This window comes from Amblyomma maculatum, chromosome 5 (assembly GCF_055883805.1).
Source record: "Amblyomma maculatum isolate TAMU_Amacu chromosome 5, ASM5588380v1, whole genome shotgun sequence".
NCBI lineage: Eukaryota > Metazoa > Arthropoda > Arachnida > Ixodida > Ixodidae > Amblyomma > Amblyomma maculatum.
In genome coordinates this window covers 100,587,400-100,610,239 of record NC_139348.1, presented here as the reverse complement: position 1 = coordinate 100,610,239, position 22,840 = coordinate 100,587,400, and the positions used below count along the sequence as shown (strand labels likewise).

Here is a 22,840-nt window from a genome sequence, read left to right as displayed (position 1 = left end):
AGCTCTTGTTCGCCGAGAGTACGTTTAGTCTCACACTGCAACCGTCATTTACTGGGTGGGCGTAAAGTGTCAAACCCAGCTTCTTAGCTCCCAGCACTGGAGTAGAACGACAAGGCCAGTGGCGCTTCTGAAGAGAAACAAATTCATATCTGCTCTCGATGGTTAGTTTAGTGCAAGCAATGGGAACCTAAAGTTATTTGTATCGCGAATGCTTATCAGAAAGAAGTGATCCCGAAGATTCTTGAAACTGAGTGACAAAACAGTGCGTGCCATACGCTTCAGACGTGTTTGCGACATGCGGAAGCCGTGAATATAGATTCTGCGATAGGATTATGAGTGTGTTTTGCGCTTCCAATTACATTTATTACTTATAAAGATAATTACAGTACTCAGTTTTACACTTATGGTGAGTGCCATTATAAATAAATTATGCCTTCTCTATGTTTTAGTGTGCTTCAGTTACTGTGGATTTATATAGTATGCGTACAGCATAAACAAAATGAAACTCGTAGCCTTCTTACCTTCTTTTGGATGTGACAAAACGTATACCTTTTGGCTGCTCCTTGGTGGAATAAATCGTTTGAAGAGAGAATTCGCTGTACATTCTCTAGCATGAGTGTAACCTATTAAAACCAACATGGACCTGGTGCCCTTGGGTCCTCTACAGCACCCTCATTCAGCTTCCCCATGGTTTATAAAACGGACGGGCTCTTTTCATTTTTTTTTGGCCTCGACAACTGTAATGCGATTAGCCATGTGTTTAGTCAGTTTTGTGAGGGAAGGAAAAACAAAGGAAGATCATAAGATAATTTCTATGACCAAAGCAGCTATTCGGCCTTAAGCAATCACACGTGATAAAATAGGACAAACTATATTAGCCAGCTAGGAAAATTTTCAGAGCAGCGAAATGTGTCGCATGATAAGCTAAGGTATCAAGGCGAGATCAAAGAATAAAGGGAGAGCTCCTTTACTGATCTTAGGTCCGGTGTGACTGATGAGGTATCGGGGTTCCCACCAGCGGTGGCGCTTGCAGAATCCGAGCAGAGATGATTTTCAGAAAACGATGCAGTCTGAGGGAAACGAGGGAGAAAATAAGCACTGTAAGAGAACGCTGAACACAATGAAATGATGCGCAGTGGTTACAGGGATGTGAATGAATGCGATTGGATAATCAGAACAAAGAAAAAAGCTTGTACGAGAGGTTTGGAGAGTCTCACGTCTCATAAAAATATATCTCAGCTGAGTTGCTTGAATTCAGCGCTGAAGCCCTCACACTCAAAGATGCGAGAAAAAACAAAATAAAAGCGCCTTTTCACGGTACTTAGACGAACAACACGAATACGCGTTTTAGTCGGTGCCGCTACGTTGGTGGCAACCGGTCTTTTGTATTGCGGCGCAGACTGTAAACCGTGCGCCTTAACTGAAAGCTGGTCCCGAAAGGTGGAGTCGCTGGAGTCACCCTTCCATGCTTGGCTGACGATCGAGGTGAAGTGGAGAGCCTGAGTCTGTTTCGACCTTTGTTGTTGGCCTTTGTACTTAAACGCGCTCTCTTGTAGGCCGCCGCTTCGGCGCATGAAGTCTCAAATAGGAGCTCACAGACTGGTTTCACTACTGGAAAAAGTTTGCGGGAGAAGCACTACAGAAAGGGAGTGTAGCAAAAAACAAACCACCACCGTATGAGTTATTTGAGGTCCCCTCAATCCACAGTGTCGTAGCGAGTAAGCTTCATAGTAGGCAGTGGTTTTGAAAACAGTACGTCGACCCTGCGAAAATGGTGCGTTGTTTTCCCGTTCACAAGAAGCGGCCTTCGGAGAGTTTGTGGACTATTGGAGGTCTACAAAACGAGGAGAGAAGTTAGTACAAAACGGCTTCATATATGTATTTCCTATTGCGGTCTGAGTCCAATATTTTCCCCGCTAGAATTTCCCATGCTGCGTATGGGGTGAACTTTATAGAATACGAAGCGCCCAATTAGCCTGATACTTTAAACTCTAACATGAAGGTCTCAAAACAGTGGCGATTTAAGAATTACGTCACTTCGCTCACGAGATAAATCCCATGGGTTGTTCGCAAGATCACATTCCTTTTAATTAGCCGTTAGTAATTGCGAATGAATAGAAACCACCTACTCTCAGTTTCGTTATTCCAAATCCAGGTGATCTGCCTTGTTTGAGCAGGATGTGTACACATGCATTTAGACCTGCAAGAAGCGGTCACTAAGGTGCACAGAGTGAAGCCGCCGATCACCACAACCCCTTTCTCTTGTAATGGGTTGATCAAGATGAGGTACAGAGAATGGCTTGAGAAGCATCCCACTAAGTTGTGATCAGGTGGGACCATAACATTTTTGCATCCTATGACAGTGTGTACCAGTATTCATACAGGACGTCAAACCTCCGGTTACTGTAAAACAAGACGTGAGTGCTGCCACTAAACTAAAAGAGCCCGCATTTTGACCATGTTTAAGAAACCGGATACGGGATGGCTCTCACGTTCACGACTGATAGGATGCACGTGGACCGGACTTCAAAATTCCCGCGCCACACCTCACGTATAGTTTTGTCTGGTTGCTCGTATCGATCAGTGCTTAATGATGAAACACCACGAAGATGGTGTCTCCTGGAAACAACTAAGTATTGTTATCAGGAGAGATGAGTTCCTACCACACAGCTTGGTATTTTCCGCCATCGCGCTCGCTTACGCCTCTTCGTTCTCTTCAGGAACGACTGGTTCAAACAGAAGGAAAATCTGAGTGTTGCGATGTAAAGGCGTCTTATTTATGCCAGCGCCCTCCTTTCTCTAATGGTTCGAGTTTTGGAGGGAAACATGCCGCTGCAGTAGAAAGGAAAGGAGATAGTCGTTCGGATGGCAAACTGAATTTAGGCGAGTTGTAATTGCGGAGGCCTTTGGGTGTCTCTTACTCAGATAGTCCACGTGGAGGCTACTTGGCACGACTTGTTTTAGGGCACGTGCCATGGCATACGTTATGTTTGTTCCTGCATCGGGAGCAGTTCTGGCCTGCCTATTTCTGAAGCATTTGTGTACGCCCTGTGGCTAGGCTATGAGCAAGAAAAAAGCGCTGCGATGGACGGAGACAATTTCTCTGGTCGCATTTCCAGCCAGCAAAGACGTCAGGCGTTGTTAACTGCAAAGCGAAATAATGGGATACATGTGTCTCGCAGACACGAATCTGCCGCCGCACCCGACGCAAAGTAACGTTGGGCACCTATAGCACACAACGTTGCCCCGGAAGAAAATACTGCCGGCCGAATCCATCTTTAGAAGCAAGGAAAGGAGGCCACGCAGGGCGTCAATTAGTTTTGCAGCAAGAGATAAACAAAAGCCAATTGGCATGCCAGCAACTGCGCTCGCCTGCCGATTGATTGTTGACCCTAGGCTGCTGCCGTAGAATTTTCCTTATTCGGCTGCTCTGAGAGAATGAGAGAGAGGAACGTGGCGAAATCTTGTAGTCTCTGTTTCGTTTGAACTGTCATACGTTTTCATAGATTGTATTTAATTTCCAGTGAGAGCGGAGATAGCGAACGGGTCTGAGACATGCAGTGAAGCGGGTCATAGAAGTAGCCTTATAATTAATAACAATTGGTTCACAGGAAAGGAGACGCACTGTAACTGTCACACTGTGGACACCGAAACCGCGGTGTAAATGAAGAGAGGAAAGTGGGAGTGAAAGTAGAAAGAGAGAAATAGGAGCCATAGTGGAGGGCTCCGAAGGAATTTCGACCACCTGGAGATATTTAACGTGCGCTGACATCGCACAGCACACGAACGCCACTTCGTTTCGCCTCCATCAAAACGCGGCCGCCAGCGGTCGGGATCGAACCCGGGGGCTTCGGCACAGTAGTCGGGCATCTTAACCACTGCGCCATAGCGGCGGAGCACAGTAGCCTTCAGACACCAACTTGTGTGTGTTTGAAAGTAATTGCCTCCAGTAAGGACGGCAATGAGTGAAAATTTAATGAACTACAGGGGATCTCACTTTTTCAAGAAAGCGATTCTTTGCAAAAGGGTAGCTTAAAAGAATAGAGAACGCGGTGATAGCTCAGTATCGACGTCATGCGCATAACCGCCAAGCAGGCGTGTGTACTATTTAACATTTGATGAAATGAGAGTAGCCGGTTCTTTCAGATTAAAGAAAGAAACGACTAATAGAAAACAGAGACAGGCATGTGATTTCAGCAACTTAATGTCTGCACGAGAATTTTCATACACGAAAAAATTATGGTAATAATAATGCAAACTGAAAAGAATCGGCGATTGGTGGTGTCATAAAGTGGAACGTTATGCTCTTCAAATAAACAAGACACGGCACATCAATGCATACAATAGCCATACTGTCCTCAGTTTCAGAGATGTCGGTGAAGAAATTTCAGCGGCAGACGCGGGAGACTTTACGTATATCTAGCTTCGAGTGAAAACACAGCTCTGCGGAGCTGTACGAAGCGAAGTACACATAACTGGAACTCGAAAAAGCCGCAACACTTCCAAAATATACTAAGCGCGTATACTTATTGTTTGCACTTAAGAAAAGTATGACGTGTTGCGCGGGAAAACGCTCTCACCGATTTGAAAGATCTTCATTCCGGCTTATATTCGCGCGGGGCTGTTGTCGCAGTTGCGGCTGAACTAGAGAGATTTGCGTTTCAATCACAGAGTAAGGGTTCAATCACGGAGAAAGATAGCTTAATCCGTGGTGTCAATTAAGACCGCCGCTTCACTCCACTGCACACACACGTGCGCTACACCTCTATTTGCCGGTGGTGAAGAATGCGAAATTAATTGCACCTGCGCACTTCCGTCGTGACCTGCTTCGCAAGAAAAAAAAAAAGAGAAAGAAAATTTGCGTCGGCGTTCCGTTTCCCTTCGCACCTGCGCGCACCACACGCTCTTTGTGAAGACTATGGTGGAGACGAACTGGACGCAGTATGCCTTGCATTGCTGGCGAATGAATGGCGCCATAACCTGGCATCTACGTAGGAAATATGGTGCCGGTTACTGCGTGTTTCTTTGTAGAAAGCTATCTTCAAGTTATTTATAGTCACGGCAAGAGCCGTTACATTGGTCGAATTCTTCCAGAGTTACTCATTTCAGGGCTTCTCGTAGTGGAAATCTGGCTATGAACTGATTGTAGACAATTTGTCCCAGAAAAGTGACCCCGGTGGTCAGAGAAGGCGGGAATAGAATAAACTATGGGAATTGTATGAGGAAACGAAATATTTTAGGCTACTTCTAGCGATAATAATATCAACGCATTCTTAAAAGTATATCATTTATATTTCTCACAAACATGTCCTCCTGTACAGAAGAAGTTCCCAGGTGTTCTAGCACTTCTTGTAGTGCATTGTTCACGATAACGCGACTCGAAACTTGCGATAAAAAAGCTATCGCTAGTGCACGCCAACTTATACACAAGTCACAATTCAAATGTGATTAATCGACAGAATCCGCTTTAACTGAATCAGCCTTTTTGTGGTTTGTGCCGAAAGTTACGTAAAGTGCACAAACCTCACATCTCTCGGCATTCCAGAACTGTATAATCGACAGCGTCATCACGACTACGTAACCACACAACTGATTTACAGGAATGTTTGCGAGCAGTGTTGCCCTAAATACGAAAGAACTGGAGCCATACATGTCCTGCGCAATCTCTAACCAGAGGATAACCAGACCGTATCGTCTGGTTATCCTCTCACGCATCAAAAAAAAAAAAAAAAAAAGGCGACCGCTCGTTCGCTGCCGAGTTTGTTCCTATTTTCCATCAAACTACAGGATCACTGTTATCAATATCAACTAAGCGCTCAATTATGCTGGGTCATGTTTCGCAACACTTGGCTTGACCAGTGATCTGACTAAAATAATCTCTTCTTCTGCAACCTTATGCCGTTAGTCTTATCATTAGCCTTTCATCTCCGTGCGCTGCACAGCATGACGAAGGCTGTGCAGCGCCAATTTACTTAACGGTGGAAGTAAATTCTCCGAAACTGAAATGAGTATCAGTGAAATGCGTAAACAGTTCTAGGAAAAAGAGCTCAGCGTAAGAGCGCTTATTCGCAGAGCAAGATATAGAAAGAGCAGGAAAACGAGAGCTTGCTCTATTGCTCGTGTCTCATACCGCACTTCGGCGTTCCCACATCGAAAGTGCTCGGCATCTTTCAAGGATACTCTTTATTGCGCAGGGCGAAGCAATAACACAGAAAAGAGACGCGAGAACGGGCCCAGAGGCAGGGGGAGTGAAAAGAGAGAAATCTTTATACCTGTACGGGAAGTGAGAGCTAAAAGGGATCGCGCAATCCATCCGCACTGATGCGCAGCTCACTACTATGCTACCTCGAGCCAAACTTCTCTCCCTCTGTTTCTCCCTGGCTTCGCGCTCTCCGTTTTACTTATTTCTTCTTACCGATCTCCTTTGCCGTGTTTGAGAAACACTTTCACGTATCCGCATCCCCGAACGAGGCCAACACTTCTTGCTCGCTGCGTCTTCGTTCTCCGGAGTGTGTCTGTGCATCTCGCATTCAACGCCAGCGATTAGCCTCCGGGTGTAGCGCTGCGTTTATAAGGAATTAGAAGGCAGCGGAGGATGCGGCCACCGTTCGAGCGCAAAGCGGGCGAGAGCTCAACGCAATTGGCAATCTAAAAAACAAAAACAAAGAACTTCACAACAAAAACAGCGACGCCCAGAGAAAGGCGATTGAAGTGAGAGTGAACGGACGTCGCAGCCTGGGCCGTGCGGCCTCGGTCGCTCCGTAAAGCAAACTTGAAAACAACTTTTATCGCCAGGCCGGGCTTTTGCCATGGCTTTTCTTCGCTTTTCATTTTGTTCGAGAGCGCGTCGTACCGGCCGGATAGCGATCTGCACCTAGGACCGCGCCGGACTGCTCGAAACACCAGCCAGACGTCTTCTTCGGTTGCGGTTTTATGAACGAGGTCGTGAAGGCGGCGCCCCGCTCAACGTGCGTGCGTTACGCCGAGGTGTGTTGCGTTAAGCCGAGCGGCGCGGTAACCTGGGACACTTTTTTAGCCACCAATCGAAGATTTAAAAAAAAAAAAAAAAAAAAAAAAACAAGAAAGAGAAGAGCACAATATCGTTGTCGCGGGGGGCACTTGGGCGGGAAATTTTTTTTTGTGCTACTTTTTGTCATGTGTTTCTGCGTTGGAGTGAGAGTAAAGTATCGGCATACGGCTGTATCGAGGGAAACCGCAGTTACGGGTGATTAGCGTTAAGCCTGTTTATGTTTTGGATGGTTGAGAGTAAGTTTTCTGAGTTCCACCTCTCCTCAGCGGCCGTAGGTGCAGGTTTGAGAAGAAATGGAAATATTAACGTCATTTTACTGGCTTGTTCATTTTTGCATGTATGGTTATTGTGACGTCATCGATTATTTATACGCTCAGTTGTACTCGGTGATGTGCAAGTGACAGTCGACGTCTTCTGCATGTATCCAGTGGCTGCGGCAGGGCTGGTGCAGACTGGATTTCTGGAAAGAGCAGTGTCACTCTGTCCGACTAACCATAGAGCTGATAACTTTTGCATGATTATTGAGTACTACAGCTGAACAGCAGTGCATCGTTTGCCCCGTTAAACGGCGCGCCATGTGGCAACTGCAATAGTAGCAAAACTGTGGACGGGAGCAGTTAAACCTGTTGCGCCATAAATTTAAAGCTAGAGCTTAAGTGTTCCCCAATTATGTACGCCTTCCTTGCCACAGTCAGCTCATCTAAAAATTTAGGCGGAGATTTAGTTGCGCCGCGAATGGTACTGCGCGATAGCGCTTCATAGACACAGATTATATTTTTGAGATTTTGATTCTTTCTTTTACACTGAAATTTAGAATCAACGAATATTGGTGTTCTAATCTGAGAAATTCGACACCATTGATTGCATTTTTTATTTTATTCAATAATTTTCATCAATTATTTCTTCAATTACACAATCTAAATATTCCTAATTAGCATCCTCAAGCATTGCGTTTCATTCTGAGCCTTTTGGCCCCTTTGCACTTTTTACCTTCTTTCAAATATCTCAATTAATTGAATTGATCAATTACACACTAAAGTTTCCTAATTTGCATCTTCAAGCATCGGTTTTTCGTTCTAACCTTAACACCTTTGAACTCTTTCCTTTATATTTGTGCACTTCTTCAATTTATCGAATAATCAATAACAAGGATCCCATTAACTCGTCGTCTCCTATTACGCAACAATCAATCATCAATCATTACAACCACAAATTACCATAATGCGATTTTTTTACGCTGCCCTCGAATATTTCCGACATGCTATGCCGAGTACTACTACTGCTACTACTACTACTACTACTACGACTACTACTACTACTACTACTACTACTACTACTACTACTACTACTACGACTACTACTACTACTATTACTACGACTACTACTACTAGTAGTAGCATTGCTATTATTACGCCGGCGGCGTTTCGAACAAACAAGCTACCTAATCTATATCTTACTAAATGTTACCAACATGACTGGATACAGAAGTCTTAGCACATACATCTCACATTAAAGTCTTATCTAAGTGCGCATTTTTCTCAGCTGAGTGCGCATTGCTTTCGAGCTATATTTGGGCCACCCCATGCTTGAAGTCCCAGGACACGGATCTGTATTAGCTGTTTAGCGATTGAGACATTTGCAGCCATGATTCGCAGGGCTAAAGTAGAAGTAGAATTGAGGCGTTGCATCCTGCCATACCAAGAAGGTAATGCTCACATTTCCACGTTTGAATCCAAAAAGTTTCCAAAATGCAGCAGCAGCAAGTTGTTTTCCTTTCTTTGTCTTGCTTTTACCTGGCCAGCTCCTCGTCATTACGTACTAAAATAACGGTCTGTGAGATTGTGAAACATCCCCCAGGCTCCAGGCACCTCTTGTCAAGAATAGCTCTCAGAACACCCCTTATCGCAACGAAGCATACATGTAGAAACGCAAAAGTCACAAAGTATCCGGCTAACGATCGGGAAGTATTGCGAAATACGCGTCCTAGGTTCTGGCAATCCCTTTACCATCGCTAGTGAATTCAATTCCGTTTCTTTGGAGGATAAAAAATGTATTCGACTAACGGACCCCAGGAGGATTGCGAAAGCTGCTAGATTTCGCCCATATATTTGTGCGTCGGTAGTTGCTCTACCAAGACCTCCTTTCTTAGATAGTAAATTATTCTGCCCCGAAGGGAATAGCGGCCTTGCGGCCTGGAGAGTAACTGTTCAGTGGCAGTTGTACCGCATCGTATCTTATGTGGGTCTTAATAGGTTTGTTTCTGTCAGAGGTTTGATGTGTGCGATTGTATATCTAATGGAACTCAACCAAACATTATAACTAGCTTCGATTGTGAAAGTATGTAAGAAAAATAATCGTTCGTGTTTTATGGTTGATTTTCTTCGTATGCATGATGCTAATGATGGAAAACCTTACCAAGCCGCTGTCTATTTCGCTTTGTATGAAAAAAAAACCGGGAATTTAGCCCAGAGTGAGACACTGAGCGCCACCACTATAGAAAGCCTAGAAAAAAAAACACAAATATGAAAGCAATCTGGTTTTTTGCCATCAATCTACCCACATCAGTCTTACGGTCCTTGTGCCGCTCTCTATCGGGGACAGGCAGCCATGATAGCTCCAAAATAAGCCTTGCATTGAACATGAATGAGCAAAAAAATTGTCGAGTCAAATATGCTGCACTCGTATGTTCACTGTATAGTTCAGCCCCAGTGTCGCCGTGTGCTTCACATTACTGCAGTGGCACCCACGTGTGCGGATAAAGGCAATGTGCCAAGGGGAAGCCACATAAAGGCACACAGTGGAGATATGTCCTATAACCGTTTGGAAACATAGTGCATAGAGTATGAAATGCATTTTGGCTGCCGTTTTACAGGCCTACGTGAGCGACCGATTATATTGTCATTCTCCCTCTACAGCAAAAGGCGAACAAAATACAAGGATGACATGGGCCAAAAGCATGTCATCCTTGCAGCTCTATACTCCATCTCAGAAGCTGTTTTCAGCAATACGCGAAAGGCAAGGGTGACCTGCCCCAATTCTGTTGCCTGTCAGCCTTGTGCATTATAATATGTAATTGTGTTCCTGCCCTCGCCCGGTCAAGTCGGGGGCAGGGAGGTCTAAAAGAGCACTATTACCTAGTATAGTGAGCACGGTCCTAATAGGGCCAGGCCGCCTATGTCTCTTGTAGTGCTGCAAACTGTTTCGTAGACGATGCACTTAGAGCTCCCTCAATCCATTGCTCATAATGGTATCCGCTGCAGAAATCAATGCAAGTCCGTTATACTATACACACGCAAGCTAAAAGATGCAGGATTGCGAATAATTTTGTGGGCTAAACATATTGTAAGAGCACCGCGTCGGTGTCATGATTGAGTACCGGGAGAAATATCTTTAAATGCATTTGCGTACTTGCATAAAAGTTCTTGCATGCAGATGGCACCAATGTGTTGGTGTATATATATGTAAAGCTGTTTTAATGATAAAGATTCGAAACGCAATGTTATTGGGGTCTTGTGTTGAAAAGTACAAAAGTGCTACCATGATATATCGGAAGTAGTCAAAAGATGTAATCACCTTAATTCTTAGCAGGAAATGAATGGATGGATGGAAGATAGGTGCGTCCCCTTTGAAATGGGTGGTAGCAATTGCTATCATGCTCGTTTTTTTCCCTATATCGTATTTATTGTTTTAGATCCATTAACTATACCACATTCTATGGTTATGGAATGCAGTGCCGTGGCGCTTCGTTTTTGGTTACGGGCACTAATAAACACTCGCTTCCTATTTTACAGAAACCGAGGTGGTTGTTTTTGGCCATACTGGCCACGTGGAGCGTCACAGATGCCATCGCTGCCAGGAGACCTCTCAGGAAAGTCAGCCTCACAAGTAAGTAGTCGCTTGCACTCTTCTCAAGTAATCCGAAGGTCTTGCTCTTCTTCATTGACATTAAGCCGAATATTCCTGCCATACTTAATTTCTCTGCAATTATAGTACCGTATAAATTAGATTGCATTGAAACTACTTACACGGGAAGAAAAAAAGATTTACTGAAGAAAGTACTACAATGTGCTGCGCGAGAAATGGATCGAAAGGATAGAACTCGACAAACGTGCATCCATAGTTCTCACTAGATTAAAAATGTAAACTTGTAAACTTCGCGAAAAAAAAACGGAACAATAGACAAAGCAACACAAACACGACAACACGAGCGCAGTGTTGGCGTTTTTTCGCTCAGTTTACATTTTTGTCTGCAATGAACCAACTCGCTCGCAAAAATATTCTACTTGCTAGATTGTTCACGGAATACTTAAAACTGACGTTAACTGAAATGGCCGTTTTTTTAACTCGACTGCGTATGAACGTGTGTACACCTTGAGGACGATACAAAAGAGACGCAAAGCAGTTAAGAAAATTTGTCCCTCTTTTATAAAGATGCGCTGAGACTCACCCAAGCACTCGTTATTGCAGAATTTTAAAGTAAGAACCAACTATAATATTTTTCGTTGTAGTTAATTATTTGCGCATCACAGCGAACCTGTTTTTGTAAGCAAAGGGGTGGGATTTACGTTCGATGGTGTCAGTGGCTATGTTTTTAACAGGATCACGACCACCACAATTTTCTTTCTTAAACTGCTTCGGAAACTGTCTACGTTACTCTCACTCCGAAAATGTGGACAAGCGCATGTAAACGCTTTCAATAGATGTCATTTTGGAACACAGCTTCTCACGAGCGTAAGATTTCAGCAGAGCAATTATTGGATCTTCAGATCATTGTTCTGGTGGCTTTTATTTTCTGTCTTTCGTTTCGAAAAGGTGCGCCTAATGTTTCTAAATGTATTTGAGCTCAAGACAAACTTTAAAAAGGAGTTTTTATGACAAATTGGGGACTAGGCTATATTTATTAACACGTTCATAGCAGTCTCGCACAGTATTTCGCAGCTCTCGAATAATTACTTTATCAAACGAAGCCCTTTGATTTTCTATAAGTGAATGCCTGAAACGAGCGCAGGACAAATTTAAAACCAATATTGGGCTAATTATCAGAAGATTAGACCGCTCCCTTAGTTATGAACCTGGCAGTGTCTTATTTCCCTGTCGCGTCAGAATTATAATTGATGTCTTACAAAGCTCCGCTTTCTTGTGAGCTCTGCAGTTATGCATAATTTCTGGTTAATATAGTTAACTACCCTGTTCTGTGTGGGCGCTTGCCATTCGGGCCCTTGATATTTTCGATGTAATGAAAAGACGGTCACTAAAACTACAGAGCGCACTTGGTGAGGTTTTTTGCCTTTGTCGTCACCGGACGCAAGTCTTGACGTATGATTGACGTCATTGTTATGCAATATATTCCAAAACCACAGCTCACCTACTAAGAAAGAAACAGGTCCACTATAAAAACTACGCAATGCCAATGGAATGAGTTGTGCATGTGCGTCATGAGGGAAGGACAGGGGTACAACCGGATGACCCTGTAAAAGGCGACTTCGCCGACTACTCATGGTCTTTCGCTGGCTTGATATTGATCGACTATTTTAGGTATTACGGTCCTAATTGTTGTATTCCCGTTCCTTGGAGTTTACGTACATATAGCAATATTAGTATTAATAGCCCTAACTGCAGGGTGATTGCGATGGGAACGAAGAGAGTAGTTGCTTTTGAACGAGAGATGACGGTGGCAGAGAACAAATGCCATAACAAAGCGCAGTTACCGTTGAAAGAGGAGGATATGAATGGAGTGGACGAGTGCCCACATGAAAGTGCTACATAACCGAAAGATCCGTACCGTACATGGCTATTGTATCAATGAGGAAGATACGGCGCAAGTTGTTTATCTTTCAGCGGGAAAGTAGTTATGGCTGGAAATGTGTTTGGTTCCGAAGGAGGAATGAAGTAAGAAGGCTTCGGTAAAGGTTTTGTAATTTCACGGACATCCACACAAACTGTGAAAACGAAATGGGACAGTGGTCGGTTGACGTTCTACATCGTATTCAGATATGGGGCGCAACAAACACAAACACAAGAGACGATACACAACAGACGCGCACACTACCAACTAGCCCCTCAAGCCGTTATTTTGACTTTCTACACTATACCGTGTTTTAATTGAAGCTTTATTCTTATGCTTTGCTTGTCCGAGACTTTTGCTTTGGTTGTAAATCCAATCCTCTCCCGTAAAAACAATACATACAAGAAAATACGAACAAAACGTAAAATAAAAACAGCCTTAGAGGCAATACACGGCCGTCAATCCCGGGCGTCAGGACAAGAATACCGACATACTGGTACTCGTTATAGCTCGACATCCTGTGAGGCTTCGCAACCGTTGCATGATTGCTGTTATCATGTCGTCACGTTGCAGACATCACGGTAATCATCGTGTCAACTGGGATCAAGTGAGGAGAAAGGATTTTATGCGCGTGTATGCATAGCCGCTGTCATATCTTGTTTTTTCGTCCGCGCGTAGTCGTCTCCGGTAGCTAGCATAGGACGGAAGGGACCGCTAATTCGGGCATCCGGATAATCCGCTGCGTCGCGCTATAAGCAGAGAGGCTGACGACGCAGCCGTCCCCTGAGTCCTTTGGACTAAGCTGGATTTGATGCGGTTGACGGAAGTTGTTGCAGCGCCCAAGCCTTCCACACTCGAAAGAGCGGTGGATTGAAGTCAAAATAAAGGCTCCGGTGTATTGAAGCGTGTAGGACGACGGCGTGCAGGAAGCGGCCGAAGTGAGCCATACTTAACAAGGCTCGTGTTACTTCATTCTGAACGCGAGGAAATGTTCTCCGAATGTTATCCGATGAACCAAGTGTTAGTTCAAGGGTTAATGTTTCTTGCGATGTGGTACGTCGTTACAGAAAGTACCGTCTCACCTGGGGAGTTAGGGTTTCTGAGATAGGATAACGTGAAGTTGTCATGCGGAAACAAGAGCGAGCGAGGTTGGCTAATAGCGAAGTCCACTTGTTGTCTTAAGGACGTGATTGTTCAGTTTTCTTTCTATTATGTTTTATGAGGTACCGAGAGTATCTTAGAAAAATTAGCTGCTGGGTGAGAGGGATTGTATGATAGCTGAGCTGGAAAGCTCGTCCGGTTATTGCGTTGTTGAGAAATCTAACTTTTTGACGTTCAATGGGACAAACTATATAGTTTTCATCCTGACGACGTAAAACGAAATGGGTCAGTAGCAAAGAAATCAGACAGTTTTGTTTCAGATATGGAGCAATATGACTATCGACTATAGAAGAACGCTTATTGGGCGAGTTGATGAATCATGACGAACAGTAATACAAGAGCGCAACACAAACGAGATAAAGAGAAGAAAAAGACAACAATGGTGGAGTTGTCCTCTTCTCTCTTTGTCTCGTTTCTATTGCGCTCTTATATTACTGTTCGTCACTATCTACTGCAAGATGCCTAAATGTTGCGCTAAATATGGCAATCATCGAAAGGGAGACGTTTCATGGCACGCTAAAGAATATTCCAAACCAACACAGAAAATGATGGAGACTGTAGCTCTCGGAAAGTGACAGCACGAAGGAAAAACGACATACGCAAATGTTCAACGTAACGTTTATTTAATGCACGTACATCTCTTCATGCAGAGTGAGTGCATCTAAATATATTCCCCTATCCTATCGTACTGCAAGTCACTAGCACACCACATTCTAACATTTCCTTTCTTCATCAAGTAAAAACAAGTGTTTTTTTTTATAGCGGTAGAAAAGGCATGTTCACACTCTTAATGCCTAGGCTTTTTATCTGTCTTGCCTTTATTGTCTTACACGGTAGCTACTTTCCGTCTCTTTTTATGACATCTATTAAATCGTGGAATACATATAGATCGCTTACAAAAGATTGGCTTTTTTAGTTGTTTGCCGTGTTCACGAAACCTGTCATGTAGGCACCTTTCGGTCTGACCTACATAACGTCTAGAACATGACATAGGGGGGGGTAAACAACTTCTCTGTACTCAAAAAACGTCTTCATTTGCTTCTTTGTGGAAGCTTGCTTTTATTAAGGAAACGGATTTGCCATCCGGCATATTTTTACAAGCTTATTAGGGACTGAAAACAAACTGCAAACACCCGCTACTTTGCCTATTTTTTTACATATTATGTGATACCCACTGCATATACAGATTTACTGCTACTTTCCTGTATCTTTCAGTCACCCCTTTCCGATCCTAGCAAATCGTCACTTCTGCTACCGACACGGAGATGTGTTAAGGGTAATCCGGTTCTTGTAGTCCTTTTGCTTGCTCCTGGAAACTATCTTCTATGAGGTGCACGCATGACATTGAACCGCCTTCTAGAAACCTATGGTTACAGTGCCTCTTTTTATGAACTTCGAGTGCGTCAAATGATATGAAATAAGAGATTTGTAGGGTACCACAGCTCGCGACGATTGGACTTACTAAAAGGAGAACAATATATGAAGCAGATCAAGAAGCAATTTATCTTCACTACGACTGTCAACAATCTCGGCCAGATCCTGAGTGGCGACGAGTTGAACGTGGTGACGGTTTGTTGGGATGTACCACAAGTTCGCCTCAACTTCCCAAAAGAGCTCTTCACAGAGCCCACACTGCGATCTGCACTTGCAAGAAACGACAAATTTTTCTAGTGGAAGCAGAGTTATTAAACCAATCTCTGGAGAGCGGTACTGAAGGGCACGTTCGAGAAAAGAAATGTCAAGGAAAGAGACCCGTGAGCGTAACAGCGACCAAAGTGTGTGAGGGTTCTGTGCAGACACACTTTTCGTGACTCTGGCGACAGCGCAAAGCGTCGCCGCGTCGCTCTCTTCCCGTCTGTGCTATGACTGTGCTCCTGCTGCTGATGTTTCTGCCTTGAATTGCCGCGACGACCGCGATTCGAGCAGGAAAGAGCAGAGTCGTACTGAGCAACTCTGCCTCTACAGTAGCACGACGCCGCGACGGCGACCACGAAGCAGACTCGGAGCACTCGGGAAGTCCATGCAGCCGCACGCTGCGCTATGTCCAGGTTGCAGAGAGCACGCGTCTTTGTCGTTTATTTTGTCAGCTTACAGTGTTCGTGAGCGCAAGAGGAAGCTCGCTGGGCCTGTCGCTGTCTAGGGACCAGCGTTGGATGTCACGAACAACGCAGGCACCGAATGCTGGTCCGACTCCCGCCTGTCCGTCACGCAAGATGCGACGTCGAGCATCTTGCTACTGGGATACGCGCGCAGGCCTCACGCGCAGTCGCGAGCCGACCGCTGTGAGCTGAGCGGGTTCAAGGCGCTGTGAAGAGACAGGAATCTGTCCCTTAGGACACGACGGGTTGCTTTGTTTGCGCTTGTAGGCACTAAAGTCTGTCGTTTTAGCGAGTGAGCCGAGAGCAGTTATGGGTGGGCTACGCTACAGCGATGCATATGATTTTACTGATTTCCAAAACCGCCTAGGGGCGCATATTGAGTTCAGACTGCTTCGTCACCCACAGACGGCAGAATCCAGAGGAACCCGCTAAGATTACTCTGACATCGGCGGCGAATCTGCTATGACCTTATTGCGATAATTTGTGTATACGTACAATCGCCGCATACAATCCCCGAGATGTGTTGCCGGATAAATGAGTCTCATGAGAGACGCGCATGAATTCTCCGCGAAAGAGCAGATTTTCTGCTAAAATGTCACAGATTTGCAGAGTCTCTGGCTGTAAATTTCATTGAACATGTGGTCACAGAAATATATCACCTAAGTCTTCGCTTGGAAGGATCAGGTGCAGGCTTTCTACGGTAGAAGCTTTGAGGAGTCGTTGCCTCAGCGGACGGGAAAGGGTTTGAATGAAAACAAGGCCGTTAACAAATGTGCCGAAGAAAATATTCACTAGGTGAGCTTGCGGGGGTGGTATGTAAGCAAGTACCTGTCAGGGCTCCTTTTCTGTAGGAAAGCTGCAGCGTCGATGGTGATCGCGTGTGTTTCATGTGATCTCGAAGGGGACTACGTTCGCAACACCCCTGGCGTGACTCTCTCAGCGCAATGCTTTCTTTAGCTGCCGGCATTTAGTTGTGCCGATGCTCACCGAAGTGTGATTTCGTGCTCTATTTGGCAGTCCTGTTTGGCAGTCGAGAAAGCAGATTTTTCTAGTCTATGGTTGTCTTTAAAAATGCCTTTCTGCAGGAATATTATTTATGCATATTTGAGGCTGCTCATCCCGACTTAACAGCTTTAGCTCTACACACTGGATTTCTTCTAGCGTGGACTATATAGCCGCTGTTCAGCAATGGCGGGCATGAACTGTCGCTTCAAGCGATGAGCTATGGCCAGACAACTGGTGATGAATTTTGTACCCGAAAGGCGATGGCAAAAGCTACTTCAACATGCAGTCTATTCTATGTTTTTTTTTTTCATTTACTGTGTGAAATGACTGCCGTTGCACAGGCCTTCTGAGAATTTCGCCCACGTGGCTGGTAGCGGCCGCTAGCCGTTGACCTTAGCCGGCCGTTATACGGGCGCTGGCCCAGATATGAACCCGTTCCGGAACGCACCTTCTACACAGTGCGGACGAGGGACGGAAGTATGTCGGTGTGTCTGGATTTGCCCGCTAGGCCCTATCCCAATGGTGTGCAATTTAGTTTCCGCTGACAATATGAAAAAATACACTTTCCATTTCTGCCTTCAAAATAATGCGACATTATTCAGGGGCAGTTTGCAGTTAATAAATTTGGACTACCTTGCCCTTCATAAACTTCTGTCCATTTACAGACGAGGCTAGTTTTAGGCGTCCATTGATTTCGCATCTTTTAGCATGCCTATACCACTATTAAAGCTGGTTGGAGGAGGAAATCTTGTTAATTAATTCCTAATTTGTGCAAACGGGACGAAATAGATTGCAGCTTATGAGCCGCTGGTGTGGGATGCTTAACCACTACAATCCATGCGAAAAAATCGTAGATTATGAGCCACAACCGACAAACGTAGCATCGCTTTAATCTTAACCGGCTTCTACACATGAGAAGAGAGGAGTCGCTGCAGAAAGATTTGATGTTGGGAAAGGTTGAGGGTCACCGGAGAAGGGGTAGGCAGCGAACGCGATGGTTAGATGGCATCCTCGAGGCGCTGCAGATGAAGTTATGTGATGTTAGGAAGATAGTGAGAGGCCGGAAAGCGTGGCGCGATATGGTCCATAGGGTCACGAAGAGTCGGACACGACTGAACGACTAAACTGACTGACTAACTGACACATAAAATCCTCCTGACGTTATTGTTTTACTTCTACTCATTAGTGCATGAAAAAAGGCGGAGACATGTGTTACTTTCTGTGTCGCTAGGAATTCGTTTTACTGCTGCTCAATAAACTTGAGAAATGTGTATTTTTAGCACAAATACTTGAAGGACAGCATTGTTTCTTGAGTGGGTGAACGTGTTGATAAGATGGAAACAAAAATATATACATCTAATAATTTTTTACGCGAAGGGTGGCGGAAGAGAAATCGACGGCAGTGTTCCTTTAAAACTGGAATTCATGTGAGCACGCATATATCTGTCGTATCGTATAGGACTCAATCAACTGCTATCGTAAGTTGCAGAATGCAAGTGAATCTTGTGCGTCTCATGCCGCACCGGTGTCTGTTGAGAGAACTACATAGGGCAGCGAGCTAGTTCAGCCACTAAGTGAGCTCTTTTCGGAGAAGAGGGTTTCTCAGGGATTTGATGTGCTTTGTTTAAATGTTTGGGCAGTGATGATACGTACAATAGTTTTGAGCGTACTCCTCAAGGCATCTTCAACGCATTTTCCTTGGGTAGTTCTGCACGCATTGCTCATAGTTATCGGTCAACAGAGAATGAGTTTGAGTACCCTACAGGCACGAGCTCTCTTTGAGTGAGGGGAGAAATGCTGTTACGGGACAATGAAGCCGGTGCAGCAAACGCGGGGCTATTCCAGTGACATGCCTTCTGTCTTAAAAACGGAAAAACATTGTTGCAAACGTCTGCTGCCAAGTAATGCTGCAACGGATCTAAGACTCCTTTTAGGCCTTTGGCTTCTGCTGGCGCACAAATACCATCCGAGCTTCCCACAGAACCATTTTTGCCAGTGATGCTATTTACCACCAAGCTCCGATAAGAAAGAATCGGGAGACATAACAAGATATACAAAAGAGGCATCCAAGAAGGTCGTATTGCAATTTGGCATGCGCAACTTCGACATCGTGGACAAATACTGAAGCTTATACATACGTGTAACGCCACGCCTCTTCTTCTGCTGGCACATTTCCCCTCACATTATTCGACGACCTTGCTCCGTAATGTTCCTAGCCAAATCACAGCAACTTGCTCCCTTCACAGTGTCTGCGATGGCATGCCGTTCGCTTTCAACCAGCCGTGCACTGCCGCAGAATAACTAATCGCCCCTTCTCTGCCTCTAATGGCACTCCCCTATAAACTGGGCGTCGTCGCTGCTTCTGTACTGCGATTGCTATGGCCTAGCTTCTCACGCTGCATATCGGATAACGAAATCGACTTCAATCGCTTCCCCGCTACGATGCATAGCCAATGAGTGGAGCTTTGCGACCTGGCAAAGAAGACAAGCTTTGTAAGCGACTAGCGGATCTCCGTTTTGTCGTCGTTAAGTAGCTTTGAGTCAGGAGAGAAAGTTGCCCGCGAGCTTTGGCTTTGAGACGTGAATCAGATAGCCGGACCCCTGCCATGATGCGGTGTTCCTTTTAATCCATTAAATCTATTGTGTATTGTTCGGGCTCTCAGGGTTGCGTATTTGCCCCAAATAACGAACTATCGCTTGAGGCTGGTAACTGCGCACTGAGGTTAGCCTAATGAAAATAAAACGTACTCAGAGAAAGACCGTGCCTCACTCGAAGGACGATAGAGCAATTGCTCGAGCGCATCGCTCAGGGGGAATCAGATGATTTCCTTATTCGTACTGGCGGTGGCTATTGGCATCTTGCGAGTCCTTCTTCAGGAGGGACATCCTGCAAAGAAGCACCATCTAGTGAAGAACCTAAAGGAAGGAAACATGAGTAAGTCATCAGAATATGGCGAAGCACAATTTTCGTGGGAACTCACGGTACAACATTGCTCGACGAAACAAGACTCCGTCCTCTTCGGCAGCATTAATGGGACTAGGGCCTTCACAAATGGGAACGAAATATAAAGTATATGTTTAGAGAAAGATCGAGTCCCAATAGAAGTGGAGTGTGTACACACTGGGCACATTATCGGCGCTGTAGCAAGAACACTTTGTATAAATGCCAGATATGATGACGTGTCATTGCAAAGTAATCAGTATTTCATTGGAGATAGAGTGAATATTAAGGAACTGGGAACACGGCTGAGTGGTGCAAAGGCTCAGAGAAGACGATAAGGCCGAGAAATTTGGATTCACTATGGTTGGCCCCTTGCCTAATACAGGAATAACAGAGTACACAGGAGAAAGGTAGTGCAATGTGCAGCAGAGAGCCTAATCGATGACAATAACAAATAATTTACCACTGCACGTATATTCAGGACTTTTGTCCTGTAACAATATTTGAAAGCGCACAGTGGTCGGGAAAGTTAGGGAACATTGGAAGAGCTCGTGCCACCTCATTTCAGGTTGTTATTTGCTGCAAGTAGATTTATAACCCAGCATCAGATAAGCCGGCTATTGCTCCATCTGCCAATTGTAGGTTTACAATACACCTAGATATGCATGAAATATAATTTCGGAGCAATGGGTATTCTTATAATTGTCGGTCGTTACTGTCAGATACGGCGTATTTCACAATGCAAAATACTCTGTAGCGTTTGCACTACTATTTAACTTTTTTTTAGCTTTTGCAATGCAAGGTTTAAGAAACAGATGCCGATGCTTTTGTAGTTATTTTGAGATTTCACTCGTCATAGAAATGTTTGTGTCCGGGGGGGGGGGGGGGGGGGGGAGGGGGTACTAGAAATGACCTAGAAGTGAGAAATGAGTATACCCTGGCCCGGATAGCGCAAAGGGACAGCGGCTTTCGCGCATCTGAACACCTGCCTTCTCGAGAATGCCCTACTTATCCCGCCTGGATGGACTCAATTGGTGATCACTATGCCCATTCGGAATAGCGTCTTCTTCACAGACCAAATGTCGTTACTGCTCAGCATGATATAGCCATAAGCAATATTGCCTGCGGTTAGAAGGTGAAAGCGGAATTTTCGTTACGGCATAGTGCAGCGCCGATGCCCTCTATCGTGCAGCGCACTCCCTGCAGTGCATTTATTTATAATAAGCCCTCAGACCGTAAAATGATGTGGTTTAATTTTATTCCAGACGCCGAGTTCGGAAACGTTGATTCGATGTGCACTTAGCCGTTTCATCTTATTAGCAAGCATGCGCGACCTATAGTGTTTGAGCTAAGAATGCAGAGTTCTAGCTAAATTAGGCATAATGGTAGAGAGATGACTAGGCGCCTTAAGACGAAATTTAGTATGGATAATTATAAACAAAAAATGAGCAAAAATTACAGTTTTGTATCATAGTTTTTCTATTCTCTACTCTTTTGCGTTCTGTTTATACTTGATAAAATTGGGTTATCTATGAAAGTAGTGAACACAAGACCATTAAGAAAGGTCCCGACAAAAGAAAAGGTACTCAATTTTGGTAATGATTGAGTTTTATCAAAGTCATTTACTCGAAGCCGAGGGCCGGTAATGCCGAAATTTGCAGGTAGGGCGCTGCCTTCGAAGGGATCCATGGATGTTACCTTTCGTTTGGAGCGCGTCAGACACACTTTTTATCTGCACTACATGCTATGAAAATTCGCACAAATACAAAGAATGAGTGCCGTGAGCCTTTGTACAAATTATTTGTTGAAGTTTAAAGCCGCTGCTACGTAACTTTATCACTTTTTTTGCAGCGCAAAATCCGCCTGGTAAGAACTCTAATAATCTCAGCTGCTTGCAAGTGCTCCCACATTTCTCCGGAATGGTTTCTTCCCATATAGAGCCTGTCGCGAAGTTTCCCGCCAAGCATTTCGGCTATTCGACGAGCGCAGAACACGCTAGTTGTCATCTCAGCATGAAATTAAGCCGAATAAATAGCTAATCTCCCTGCTACACCCATCTGTTCGTCGTTTTATGCTGATCGAGGTGTTACTACAAAATGACAATATAGAAGGATTATAGAAGGTGCCAATGTAGAATGTTTATGCTGAATGGTAACTTTATTCGTAGTGCTGATTAAGAAATTTGCTGTTAGGACTCACAGGTCACGTGTATTGAGATTGTTTATTGTTGCACTCATGGTACTTCAATCTTCAAAACGGAATTTAACCAAATATTTGATCTCAGACTTGTTTTGCGGCTATGTAGAACATTTTTGCGTCAGCAAGAGATACAAAATTTATCGTGCGATTTAAAAAAAAGGAAACATTTCATAGCTGCTGAGCTGGGATGGCAGACATCTTGGGTTGGTCCCTATTGGCGAACGATGTTCTGTGACCTGGGTGGTAAAGACGTTTACTAACAGTTTCCTGCTGTATAAAATACATTGCTTCTCCGTGAGTTCGGCCATGATAGAGATGTCTTTAAAACATCATTTAACCCTGTGTGCTCAATTGTACAAAATATTCTCTTCCACTTGTTATTGGCTCCTTGTAACACAACTGGTTTCACCTTTCTTGCTCGTCAAGGTGCCCTTATTCGCACAATGGCATCTTTGTCCCAGGTCAATAGCGCCATGGTACTGTCCGAGCATTACAGAAACACAATGGCTGATATAGGGAACTGATAAAAGCAAACCTTGTACAGCATACTGCTTGTAAAGAAGGACAATCCAGTGCATCAAAAACGTGACCTCTCCACATGGAGTCTATGGGGAGACAAA

At 44.6% G+C, this 22,840-nt stretch overlaps 1 protein-coding gene across 1 annotated transcript in view; it reads left to right on the top strand.

The window, feature by feature from the left end:
• Cht7 (chitinase 7) overlaps positions 1-22,840 on the top strand; it is a 171,518-nt gene that overhangs the window by 94,708 nt on the left and 53,970 nt on the right. The window contains exon 2 of the mRNA XM_084603964.1: positions 10,822-10,915. Within this exon, the coding sequence (XP_084460090.1) occupies positions 10,822-10,915 (94 nt within the window). The remainder of the gene's footprint in view (positions 1-10,821; positions 10,916-22,840) is intronic.